The following is a 12,988-nucleotide window of genomic DNA, read 5'->3' on the forward strand; positions in this document are numbered from 1 at the left end:
GCTGAAACTCAACACCCGCCACGGGAGGGACCGTCCCCCTTTCTCCTCCGCCCCTTCCCTTCTCCTCCCCTTGTCCCTCCTCCTTTCTCTTCGTCCCCAGGACTGAGCTCCGCGCGGGAGCCGAGGGCCCGAGGGGAGGAGAAAGGAGCCGAGCGGGGCGCGAGCCGGGACGGGCCGTAGAGCCGCGCGCGAGGTGGGAACCACAGTCGCCCGCTCGCCCCCCACCCCGGGGCCTTTCCCGCGCGCCCGGAGTGCGCTCCCCAACCCTCCCCTCCGGAGAGTGCAGGCCCTGCGCTCCGGGCCTGTCCACCCCACCCCTCTCCGGGACACCTGCCCCAGCTGCGGGCGCACCGGCCGGGGGACGCGCCTGCTCTCGGTGCGCGTGAAGCGGGGGGCCGGCGGAGGGGAGCTGGGCACCGGGGTCCGGGGTGGAGGACGGTGGGGGTGGGGGTGGGGGTGGGGGTGGGTGCGTAGGTGGGTATCAGGAGCCGGCCCGCCCCTTCGAACCCAGCAGCTTGCGCGGAGTGAGGCGCCGTCGCGGCGCCCCTGCAGGCCCCGGGCGTGCAGCGAGCGAGTGTGAACCCGCCTCGCCGCCGGGGGTGCGAGAGCTGCCGCTCCGAGGCCCCTGGCGCCCGCCTGGCCAGCTCGGGCGGGTCGGCAGGCGGACGGGCGTCTGCGTCCCCGCCCGCCTGGCCGCCCCGACCACGGCCCAGGGAGCCCCGCTGTCCCGCGCGGCCCCGGAGGCGGGGAAGGGGGGTGGCCCCTAAACCCGTCCGTCCTGCCCAACAGCCCGGGCGGCTTTCCGCAGCCCTCGGGGCCGTCCTGAGCGGCCTGGAGAGGCGTCGAGAGCAGCCCCGGCTCCCGCCTCGTCCCTGGAAGGGAGCGCTCGGCCCATGCGGACCCCGGGCTCCTCGGACTCGTAGGGCGGGCAGCTCCAGGTCCCCCCCCCTGGAGGCCACGGGGACCGTCCGGCGCGCGCGCGCGCTCTTGGATGAGGTCCCGCAGCGACGCCCCGGCCCGCCCCGCTCCTCCTCCTCCTCCTCCTGCCCAGCTAGGCTGCTGCCTCCCTTTTGGGGAGTTTTGTGGGTTTTCTCTCTCCTCCTCCTCCGTCCACCCTCCACGGAGGCCTCCATGGTGCGGGGCCGCAGCTGCTGAAGTCAGCGAGACCCAGCCTGGCCCGGAGCCCGGCGTCCGGAGGCCAAGGCTATGGCCATAGCCACGTCGGTGAGTCCCGGGGGCGAGGAGGCCGAGGGTCTTTCTGCCCTCCTGTCACTTTCCTTTGGGTCTTTTGTCTCTCGCGCGCTTGTGTCCCCCTCCTCTCACTTTTGTTCCCCTGCTCCCATCACTCATCCCTCGCGCCTTCTGGTCTGCCTCCCTCCCCCCGCCCTTTTCCTCCTCCTGCGCTCCCTCTCTGTTTCTTTCTGGAGGCTGCCCCTCCAGGGAGAGAGGGTGGGGGGCGCCTCCCGGAACCCTCTGGGCTCTTCATGGGCGGGGACAGATGGTCGGTGGTGCTTGGAAAGGGTCTGTGATCCGAACCAAGACTGAGGCTGGGAGGAAACAGAAGAGACCAAACTAGGCAGAGACGCGGGAAGCGGGCTCCAGGTGGGCCTTCTCGGGCGCAGGGGGCGGGGGAGGGGACAGAGCCAGAGGGAGAGGGCTGTGGGAGAACCCAGAGGGCGGAGGGGAGGTGATGTCAGCGGGCCTCTGGCCACTTTCCGGGGACTGCAGACAAAGGGAGGAGACTGCTGGCACCGAGGCACACAGGGAGGAGGCCTCGCTGGGAGCTGGTGGCCCACTGCTGTTCCCCCCGCCCCAGGCAGCCCCGCCCTCCCCAGGCAGCTGGGGGACAGAAGGGTGGATGGGGGGCCGCACCCAGCATCAGTTGGCCCGCAGCTGCGCCCACCCGACTGCAGGCCCAGGGCCTGGCCCCATTGGTGGAAATTCAAACCTAGGCCAGGGCGGAGACCGCCCTGCCCACCTCCAGCCCAGTGCCACACCTGTACTGCCTTCCACCCACCCCTGGGGTGCCACCAGCTCTCTCACCTCTCCCAGCGAGCAGCACACTGAGAGGCTGTCGAGTGTGGCCCCAGTCATCCTTCTACTTGGGCACAAATGTCACTTTTCCGATCAACCCCTTCTTTTTTTTTTTTGTTTTTTTGTTTTTGCTTTTTGGGTCACACCTGGCAATGCACGGGGTTCCTCCTGGCTGTGCACTCAGGAATTACTCCTGGTGGTGCTCAGGGGACCATATGGGGTGCTGGGAATCGAACCCGGGTTGGCCACATGCAAGGCAAACACCCTACCCACTGTGCTATCACTCCAGCCCCCCCCCCATCAACCCCTTCTAGCCCCTCCAGGCCCCTTGCTCAGACCTGGGTGATGGGGAGGTCCAGTGAAAACCCCATTAGTTAGGCCTGTGGTCCTGAGTCCCCAGCACTATGGGACAGCTTTTATGCTAATCACACTCGCTGGGCTCCGTAATGGCTGAATACATAGTGAGCATATCTGCTCCTGGCTTGCCCCGTTTATGTGCTGTTGTGCACTATTCAGTCCTCACAACAATACAGTCAGGAGGATACTGTTATTGTCTAAGGAGGGTCTTCAGCTGTGCCTGTGGACTCTACAAATGCAAGAGACCAAGGCTCAGAAAGAAGGTTCTAGCTCAAAGTAGTTCAACTCGAGGCACTGGAGAGAGAGGTAGAAGCCTTGCTTGCATGCGGCTGACCAGTGTTCCATCTCTTGCACTCCGTATCATCCCCTGAGCACCGCCAGGAGTAATTCCTGAGTGCAGAGCCACCCCTTGAGCACCACCTGGTATGGCCCCAAAACAAAGCAACAGTAACTACTACAAAAAAAAGATGGTCTGCTCAAAAGGCACAGAGCCAGGACTCAAATTCAGGGCTGTCTACCTCCCACTGTGCCCTTCTTCCTGGCCAGATCCAATACTCACTCCTACATTCAGAATTAGAAAGAAAATGCTGAGGGGCTGGAGTGATAGTACAGCGGGTAGGGTGTTTGCCTTGCCTTGCACAAGGCCGACCCCGGTTCAATTCCCAGCATCCCATATGGTTCCCCAAGCACTGCCAGGAGTAATTCCTGAGTGCAGAGCCAGGAGTAACCCCTGTGCATTGCTGGGTGTGGCCCAGAAAGAAAAAGGAAAAAAAATGCTGAGCTAGCCAGGAATTGGTGACATCCGCTTAACCTGGTGGGAAAGAACCTTTTGGGGCCCAAAATAAAATCTGTAAGTGATGCGGAGGGGGCTCAGGGAATGAGTGATTGTACAGTACAGAGTAAAGCATTTGCCTTGCATGTGTCCAACCCTGATATGATACCTGACACCACATAAGATCCCTGAGTCCCACCAGAAATTATCCCTGGTGGGATAATCCTAGCAGAGCTAGGATTAGTCCCTGGGAACCATTGGGGGTGACACCCTACCCCCCCAAAATGGTTTGAGGGCCAGAGAGTACAAGATTAAGGTAGATGGGAGGCTGGAGCAATAGCACAGCGGGTAGGGCATTTGTCTTGCACGCGACCGCGACCGACCTGGGTTCGATTCCCAGCATCCCATATGGTCCCCTGAGCACCGCCAGGAGTAATTCCTGAGTGCAGAGCCAGGAGTAACCTCTGTGCATCGCCGGGTGTGACCCAAAAAGCAAAACAAACAAACAAACAAACAAAAAGATTAAGGTAACTGCCTTGCAAATGGCCAACCCCCATTTGATCCCTGGCACTTCCTATGATATGATCCTGCCACCCCCACCCACCCACGAAAGAAATAGTTTGATCAGTTTGGAATTAGGCAAAAGAAGATGGTTGTGAGAATCACCCAGCTGTTGGGGCTGGAGGAATAGTACAGCGGGTTGGAGTTATATATATATGTGATACATATATATATTTCACCCAGCTGTTAGCCCCACCTACCTCCCAGGGGAATCTGCGTTTTTTTGTTTTTTTTTTGTTTTTTTTTTGCTTTTTGGGTCACACCTGGCAATGCACAGAGGTTACTCCTGGCTCTGCACTCAGGAATCACCCCTGGCGGTGCTCAGGGGACCATATGGGATGCTGGGAATCGAACCAGGGTCGGCCGCGTGCAAGGCAAACGCCCTACCCGCTATGCTATCGCTCCAGCCCCGGGAATCTGCGTTCTTGCAGGCACCAAGGCATCCTCCTAGGGCCTGTGCGAGTGAGATAAGGCTCAGGGCTGCTAACGGAATGTGTCCGCCCCTGTGGGTCACCTGCATGGGGATCCAGGAGAGCCTGACCAGCAGCTGTCTCTACCACTGTGCCAGCCCCGGCACTGTCTCACAACAGACAGGGCTGAGGCAGAATCTGTTTTGCCTTTGTGCAAGGCTTCAGCTTGATTCCACCAAAGGACTTCAAGGTTGCCTGAGCTTCTGAAGGACAGTTCCTAGGACGCTGGAGAGGGGCTCAGTGAAGGATGGTTGGTGCTGAGGAAGCCTTCGTAGGTGGCTGGAGTCAGGTTTGAGTCACTGACCCCAGGACTTAGACACGGTTGCTAACAGGAGAAAGAAGCGGCCGAGTCTTCCGTCTGGGGTGGAGGAGAGTTGGCAGCGCCTGGCGGCAGGCCTCGCAGCTCAACAGCCAGGGTCCAGGTCACTCTGCTGGATTCGCTGTGTGTTGGTGGCAGCCTGCTAACCTCTATGTCTCACGTTTCTTCTCAGAGGAGGAAATACGTGTGGCCTCTCTCTCCCTCCTGCAGTGGCTGTGAGGATTAAATGAAAGATGACCGAGGGGATGGCTTGCTCGGTGTCTGTGTACATCATTTGCACAGGGGGTCGGAGCTGGTGGAAGGAAAAACGTTACACCAGAGAGGACTAGACACGGGCTGATGCATGTTCGCTCTGGGTTGGCCGCCAGCCTGCAGCACATGCGCGCACGCGTACACACACACACACACACACACACACACACATTTTCTCTTCTCCATGGTAACCTCAGCCTCTTCTGGTAGAACCTTATTTGCTCACGTGGAGAACGAGACCTCTCCCGCGCTTTCTTTTTCCTTCTGTATTGTGCTGAGTTACTGCCAGGGCTGGGTCTCACCCGGTCTCTCGGGAAACCTGGTTTCTGCTGCCGCTTGCGCTGACCTTTAGCTGGTGGGGGATGCTGACCGGGAAACAGAGCTCGAGGGGATTTGTGCGAGGCCTGTGCTGGACGTCTCTTGCTCAGGAGGCTTTGCAGGAAATTCAACTCGCCGCATTTACTGAGGATGGATTCCAGCTTGGCGGAGTGCAGGGGCGAGGAGGACGATAATCCCTGTTCTGGGTTCTGGGATTTAGGGTGTAAGCGAAGAAATCAACAATTTGTTTTTGTTTCGGAGGCTGCACCTGGCGTGCTCCTGGGGTCAGATGAGATGCCAGGGATCAGGTCAGCCATGTGTAAGGCAAGCGCTTTACCCACCGCACTGTTTCTCTGGCTCCAGTAAATTTTTTTTCTTTTTGGGGGGGCTGGAGTGATAGCGTAGCGGGTAGGGCGTTTGCCTTGCATGCAACCGACCCAGGTTCGATTCCCAGCATCCCATATGGTCCCCTGAGCACCGCCAGGGGTAATTCCTGAGTGAAGAGCCAGGAGTCACCCCTGTGCATCGCCGGGTCTGACCCAAAAAGCAAAAAAAAAAAAAAAAATTTTTTTTCTTTTTGGGTCACACCTGGCAATGCACAGGGGTGACCCCTGGCTCTGCACTCAGGAATTACCCCTGGCGGTGCTCAGGGGACCATATGGGATGCTGGGAATCGAACCCAGGTCAGCCTTGTGCAAGACAAACGCCCTACCCCCTGTGCTATCACTCCAGCCCCTGACTCCAGTAATTTTTTTAAAAAATAGACAAATACAAATATAGTCCAAAGGGAGGGGGGGGCTGGAGCGATAGTACAGCGAGTAGGGCGTTTGCCTTGCACACGGCAGACCCGGGTTCCATCCCTGGCATCCCATATGGTTCCCCCAGCACCGCCAGGAGTAATTCCTGAGTGCAGAGCCAGGAGTAAACCCTGAGCACTGCTGGGTGTGACCCAAAAAGAAAAAAAAAATTAAAAAAAACAAAAACAAATATAGTCCAAAGGGCTGGAATGTATGTTTCCACACGCAAAGAGCAGTCAGAAGCACCACCAGGACACCTGGTGTGACCCCAAAACTAATCCATAAGTAGTGTCTAGGATTGGGAAGGAAACACACGGAGAGAGCAATATGGCAGAGGCCGGGGAGCAGAGTCAAGGAAAAAGGCCTTTGGAAGGGAGCCTTGCGGCAGAGGTGAAGGGTCTTGGTGCAGAGTTGTGGTGGGGGACTGTCATACACCTGGATGCAGAGGCCCCGGCCCCAGGATGGCAAAGTGCAAGTGTGTCTGGTTCCAGGAGCAGAAAGAAGCAGGGGAAGGCCCGAGGGGGATGAGAGTTAGAATCCACTTTTCGCCCAAGGGGGCGCGGGGAGGGGTGTGTTCTGAGCAGGGAGCCCTGGGCCTGCTCAGACCCTCTCCCCACGCTCCTCTCACCCTCTAGGCCCAGCTGGCCCGGGCCCTCTATGACAACACAGCCGAGTCCCCCCAGGAGCTGTCCTTCCGCCGAGGGGACGTTCTGCGGGTGCTGCAGAGGGAGGGCGCTGGCGGGCTGGACGGCTGGTGCCTGTGCTCCCTGCACGGCCAGCAGGGCATTGTGCCGGCCAATCGAGTGAAGCTCCTGCCTGCTGGCCCTGCGCCCCAGCCCGGCGCCCCCCAGGGGCCCCCAGCCCCACCCGACTCAGCAGATCCAGTGCCGGAGCCCAGCGGTGAAGACCAGGAGGTGAGAGCAACAGGAGCTCCCAGGGGTCTGGGCCTCTCTCTGCCACCCCTCCCCGTGCATTGCTGTCCCCTGGGGTACGGGGGCAGCTGTGAGCCCCCCCTACCCATGGACGCAGCACCAAATTCTCAATCCACTGGTCCCACAGGTATATGTGGTGCCACCCCCAGCTCGGCCCTGTCTTACCTCAGGACCTCCTGCTGGACCCTGCCCACCCTCCCCGGACCCCATCTACAAGGTCCCCAGAGGCAGGGGCACCCCTGGAAATGCCTCAGAGGTGAGGGCTAGCCATTCTTGTGGGCGTGGGGGTCTCGGGGACCGGGTCCCACGGAGCTGAAAGTACCATTGGCCATTCCCGCTGTAGGTCTACGATGTGCCACCCACCGCCCTCCGAGTCCCCCCCAGTGACCCCTACGACTCTCCCGCCTCCTTTTCCCGCCCTGCGGCCCCGCAGCACCCCGGAGAGGACGAAGCTCCCTACGATGTGCCTCTGACCCCCCAACCCCCTTCAGAGGCCGAGCCAGAACTGGAGTGTGAGGGGGACCGGGAACCCGGGCCCCCGCTCTACGCAGCCCCTTCTAATCTGAAACGGGCGTCGGCCCTGCTCAACCTGTATGAAGCCCCTGAGGAGCTGCTTGACGGTGTGGACGACGGGGGTGCTGACGAGGCCATCTACGACGTGCCCCTGCTGGGGCCCGAGGCGCCACCTTCCCCGGAGCCCCCGGGGGCCTCAGCTTCCCATGAACTGGACACCCTGGCTCTGCTTCTGGCCAAGAGCCCCCCGCTGCCACACAGGCCCCGGCTGCCCTCGGCCGAGAGCCTGTCCCGCCGCCCGCTGCCTGCCCTGCCCGTCCCCGAGGCCGCCAGCCCGTCCCCAGCCCCCTCTCCTGCTCCGGGCCGGAAAGGCAGCATCCAGGACAGGCCCCTGCCCCCGCCTCCGCCCCGCCTGCCTGGCTACGGGGGCCCCAAGGCTGAGGGCGACCCCGATGGCGGGGGGGTGGAGGAGGACCCCGCCGGTCACCATAATGAGTACGAGGGCATCCCCATGGCCGAGGAGTACGACTATGTCCACCTGAAGGTGAGCCCCTCGTTCCCCTTGGGTCCCCCTCCCCCTGGGACCTGGGAACCCAGGACTCAACACCCCACCTTTAGGATAATCATTCCGGGGCAACTTCCTCCTCCTCCACGCAGCCGGGGTGGGGGGGGGTCACTGGGCCCTTTGGTCAGCCACCAGAGTGTTCCCAGGCCTGGAGACAAGGTACTGTGACCTCAGATGGCAGGAGAGTCCTCAAGAAGGACGGGAGGGGTCTGGAGGGGGGGATTCTGGCCTGCTTCTCCCTGCCCCCCCATGCTGAGACCTGCTCCCCTCCCACAGGGCGTGGACAAAGCACAGGGGTCCAAGCCCCTGGACAAGGCCTTCCCCGACGACACTGAGCCGCCCGACAGGGGATTGCCGGAGCAGCGGGTAACCGGGGCAGGCGTCCGAGGGAAGGGCTCTGGGCAGAGAGGAGCGGGGACTTGGAGGGTGCCAGGACATAGGGAAGGGGGGCCAAGTGGAGGCGGTGTTCAGAGAGGGGGCAGGGTTCAGCAGGAAGGAGAGGGACCTCAACACGGGGAACAGGAATTCAGAAAGAGGGGAAAGAATGTGCTGGAGGGCAGTCAGAAAGCTGACCAGCCTACTGGGGGCTGCTGGTCAGAGGTGGGCTGGGTGATTACCGAAGCACCTCCAAATCCAAATTCCTAGGTTCCTAAGAGACCAGGCTCCTTAATCCACGGCCTTGGACGCTGTTCCCTAATCTCTCGGGGCCTCGGGGAGGTGAGGCGTCACTTCAGTTCTTTCCAGAGTGGCCCTCACCCCCAGGGCTATCACATCGGGACATTTTCCAAGTGCAGTCAGGAGCGGAGCACGGCCCTGACCTGACTCGGCCACTCTGGGACGGCCTCTGCGCTCAGCCCTCCTTAGGCACCTCGCCTCCTGCAGCCTTCCTGGCCACACTAGACACTGTCCCGTCTGTCTGGTCAGCCGGGGCCAGCCCGAATCCATATGCACACACGAAGTCCTGTTCAGATCCAGGACAGTTCCAGTGAAAAACTGGACAGAGAATGTGAAATGACACGTGAGAGGCTGGAAAGAGATAATACAGGGGTTAAGGTGCTTGCCTTGCATGCAGCGGCCTCAGTCCAAGTCCCCAGCTCTGCCAAGTATAGCCCCTAAAATAAAAATTTATTTTTGTTTAGGGGCCACCACACCCTGCAATGCTCAGGGGTTACTCCAGGCTCTGCACTTAGGAATTAAGTCCTGAAGGTGCTTGGGGGACCATATGGGATGCCGGGGGTTGAACCTAGATCAGCTGCATACAAGGCCGTACTATCATTCCAGCCCCATAATATTTTTTTATTTCAAACAACACGAGGTTCACATGTTCATAGTTTGGGTGGGGGGAGGACGCACAGAACTACAGTTCCCCTGCTAGAGACCAGCAGAGAAGTTCAGACACTTGGCTGAGAGTGTTCAGGTCTAGATTTTTATGACATCAAATCCAGGAGCTTTCCTGTGCTCTGGGAGGCTCTGGAGAGCTAGAGGGACCTTGAGCGAGGGAGAGAGGAAAGAAAGGAAAGAAAGAGGGAGAAGAAGGGGCTGGAGCGATAGCATAGCGGGTAGGCCTTGCACGCCGCCGACCCAGGTTCTATTCCCAGCATCTCATACGGTCCCCTGAGCACCGCCAGGAGAAATTCCTGAGTACAGAGCCAGGAGTAACCCCTGTGCATCACCGGGTGTGACCAAAAAAAAAATAAAAAAGAAAGAAAGAAAGAGGGAGAAGGAAGGAAGGAAGGAAGGAAGGAAGGAAGGAAGGAAGGAAGGAAGGAAGGAAGGAGAAAGAAAGGAGAAGGGAAGGGAGGGAAGGAGGGAGGGATAGGCAGGGCCCAGTCGTGAGGGTACCAGTGACCCCTCTCTCGCCCTCAGGAGCCCCCGTCCCCAGGAGAGCCGCTGGCCCTGGCCACCGGAGACCTCCAGCTCCTGCACTTCTACGCAGGCCAGTGCCAGAGCCACTACGCGGCGCTGCAGGTGGCCGTGGCGGCCCTGCTGTCCAGCACCAGGGCCAACCAGCCCCCACGCCTCTTTGTACCCCACGGCAAGCGTGTGGTGGTGGCCGCCCACCGCCTGGTGTTTGTCGGGGACACCCTCGGCCGGCTGGCAGCTTCAGCCCCTCTTCGAGCCCAAGTTGGGGCAGCAGGGACAGCCCTGGGCCAGGCCCTACGGGCCACCGTGCTGGCAGTCAAGGGCGCCGCCCTGGGCTACCCCTCTGGGCCCGCAGCCCAGGAGATGGCACAGTGCGTGGCAGAGCTGGCAGGGCGGGCCCTGCACTTCACCACCCTGCTGGCCAGCCTGGCTCCCTGAAGTGCCTGTTCGGCCCCTCCCCTGCCTGCCAGAGCCGCCGGCCAGGCCCTGGTGGCACACAGCTCCGCTCAGGGACTGAGGGCCGGTGGCCTCTCTCCTCCTTCCAGCCCCCCACCCACCGCCCCCCAATCATCTCAGCCTCTCCCAAGTGCCCCCTACCCCGCAGCTTTTTGTACGAGCCATTTTGTATAAATTATTTATATTTAATATTATTCCCTGCTTTGTCAGGGGCAGGCCCTCTGGAGCAGGGAGGAGCTGGGCCCTCCCTCAGGGGGGTGCAGGGATTCTGGGTCACCGCCTGGACACCTTCCTCAGGATGTGGCCCCACAGAGAATCCAGCGGCTGGAGCCAGGGCCTCCCCGAGCCGCCTCCTGTCGCCTCGTCTTTTGGCTCTGAAGATCAGTGCCTAAAAGGAGGGCGGGCCGGCGAGCCCCGAGATGGTGGTCATCCGGGAGAGACTCCTCTGCTGGGGCCAGGAGATCTGGGCCTCAGGCACCTCAATAAACCCTGCTGACCGGCTTCCTGGGTCGTTTCTTGGGACACTGTCGGCCAGACCTGGAGAACACATTGTAGACCTTCCTCTCTCAGGGCTGCAGGAAGTTGCTGTTTCGTCAAGAACTGGTTAATCACCGGGTCCTTCAGGCCCCTGAGGTGTCAGGCATAGTTCACACGGTTCATTGTAAAGGGATTATCTGGGTGGTGAGGGTGGATGGAAGAGTTGGTCAAAATAAGCTTCTGTAAAATCCTGCCAGAGAGTTGCCAGTTGGTAGGGAGGAAAGTCACTAACAGGTGTGAAGAGACCCTTAGTGAGGGGAGAGGCCGGTGAAGGGGACTTTAGGTTGGTTGTGAGGTGACAGCTGAGGTCCTGGCTGGTAAGGTGGGGCCGGGCAGAGGGGGGGCCCCCTCCCAGGGAGATAGTACAAGGGGTAAGGCGCTTACCTTGCATCCTGCAGCCACCAGTTTGAATCCCTGGTACCACATGTGGTGCCCCCCACCCCAGCACCACCAGGGGTCACTCCTAAGCATAGCCAACCACCCTGAAGAAGTCGCCCCAATGAAAGGCGTGACTTGGTACTGCTTGGGGCCCTGGGCACCCACTCCCTTACGTTAATCCAGTAGCGTCTGGCCCTTTAAAGTAGCAGACCCTATTTTACCTTCACAACCTTTAACATTCCAGATGTGGAGGCCACCAAACTCCCCGCTGTGTGTTGAAGACATAACCCAGTCCTCAGTCCTCTCTCGAAAGTGTCCAGGGAGGTCTCACGCCAGGCCCGCATCTGCCATGGGCCCACGTGCCACAGGAAGATGCCGCCTCAGAATCAGGCTCATCCTTCACATGAGGTGATGAGAACCGGCCTCACAGGAAGGTTGTGAGGCCTCCTCAGATACGGTGTAGGAGCAGTCCCACACCATGGTAAATGAAAGGCTTCTTATTCCACAGCAGACACAAGGGCACAGATAAATCCTGGAACAGCCCCAAACTCGGTCTTGAAGAAATGCTAAAATGACTTGGGGCAAGGCAAGCAGTGAGAGGCTGCCTTAGAAAAGGATTTCCCATATTGGGGAAATGTCTGGGCAGAGGAGACAAAGCAGAAGTGGTCCTGGAGAGGGGAGGGGAGGGGTGGCAGAGATGCACAAGACACTCCTCAGCCTTCCTGAGAATCAAGGACCCGTCTCTGACAGAAGTCGCTCGAAACGTGACTCTGACACACGGCTTGGGGGTCTAGTTAACAATGCAGATTTGGCCTCAGGACCTGAGGTTTTGCATTTCAAAGTGCGCCCACAAAGCTGTTGGTCTGTACATCACATTCTGAGTAGCAGTTCCACAAGTTTGGGAAGAGTCCGCTGAAGCAAATACGCTTGAGCATGAGAAAAATGTGTCAAAGGGGAAGTCTTCTAGACTTCTGAACTGGATTGTGCAAGGGATTGGAGACATGCTTTGCATACAAGAGCTCTGAGTCCAATCCCTGTCACGGCATGGTCCCCAGAACACCATCAGCAGTCCCCAAGAGTAGCCTTTGACACCACTGAGCACGGCCCCCAGACCAAACCAAAACAGACGGTGCCAGGTCCCTTTGATCAAACTTCTTTCAGTCAAATGGAAGACCAGTGTGACTCCAGAGCACAGCGTTGGGGGAAAGAAGTGAAATGGAGCTTCAGAGAAGCTAGGGCCTGCAGGCCAGGTATGAGGTGTCTAGAATATTAGTAATTACCCTGACGCCTTGGAGGTCGCTGAGCAGAAAAGGGGCGTGATCAGATTTGCATTTTGAAAGGCTCATTCCATCCGTACTATATATAACAGCTAAGAGAAGGGTGTAACAAAGCGGATACAGACTACAGACCATTCGCTAGGAAACAGGAAGTGAAGGAAATCTGCCATAGGTAGCTTGGCTAATGGTGAGAGCGAGGACTCAAAGTGGAAGAGCTGAGACCACCCAGATAATAAAAATGTAAGGAATTTTGAAAGAAGGTGCATTTGGCTACAATTGGATGATGGAGATACCATTTACTGATCAAATAAGCCCACGAACACAACCGAGTTACAGGGCGAAGAACATGACTTTGGTCCTGAACTTACTGAGCTTGATCAGTAAGAGCTGTCTTCACTTGCCTGGAACGCAGAAGGGAGGAAGTAGCTGCAGGCATCTTCCCAGAAATCAGGTGTGTGTTGGTTTGCACTGTTTGTGTGGGTGGTGCTTGAAGCTGATAGTGTCCGTTCAAGCCGAGTTGGACAGAAGGGGGCCTGAGCCTCTGAGGATGGGAATCACTGAATTGTGCTAAGGAAGAAGGTAAGTAT

General features: G+C 59.1%; 1 protein-coding gene across 1 annotated transcript; it reads left to right on the forward strand.

Annotated features, from left to right (window-relative positions):
• Positions 1-486: 486 nt before the first annotated feature.
• EFS (embryonal Fyn-associated substrate) lies at positions 487-10,828 on the forward strand. Its single transcript, XM_055131832.1, has 6 exons — positions 487-1,224; positions 6,516-6,794; positions 6,940-7,068; positions 7,156-7,869; positions 8,167-8,256; positions 9,757-10,828. The coding sequence occupies exons 1-6, from the start codon at positions 1,207-1,209 to the stop codon at positions 10,189-10,191; spliced, it is 1,665 nt and encodes a 554-aa protein (XP_054987807.1). The 5' UTR covers positions 487-1,206; the 3' UTR covers positions 10,192-10,828.
• The last annotated feature ends 2,160 nt before the right edge of the window (positions 10,829-12,988 follow it).

This window comes from Sorex araneus, chromosome 3, assembly GCF_027595985.1.
Source record: "Sorex araneus isolate mSorAra2 chromosome 3, mSorAra2.pri, whole genome shotgun sequence".
In the NCBI taxonomy this organism is placed as follows: domain Eukaryota; kingdom Metazoa; phylum Chordata; class Mammalia; order Eulipotyphla; family Soricidae; genus Sorex; species Sorex araneus.

Excerpts from the sequence above, each read along its gene's own strand:
- EFS (XM_055131832.1), top strand. Across the intron at positions 7,870-8,166 it reads ACGACTATGTCCACCTGAAG|GGCGTGGACAAAGCACAGGG; the intron begins GTGAGCCCCTCG and ends CCCCTCCCACAG. Across the intron at positions 8,257-9,756 it reads GGGGATTGCCGGAGCAGCGG|GAGCCCCCGTCCCCAGGAGA; the intron begins GTAACCGGGGCA and ends TCTCGCCCTCAG.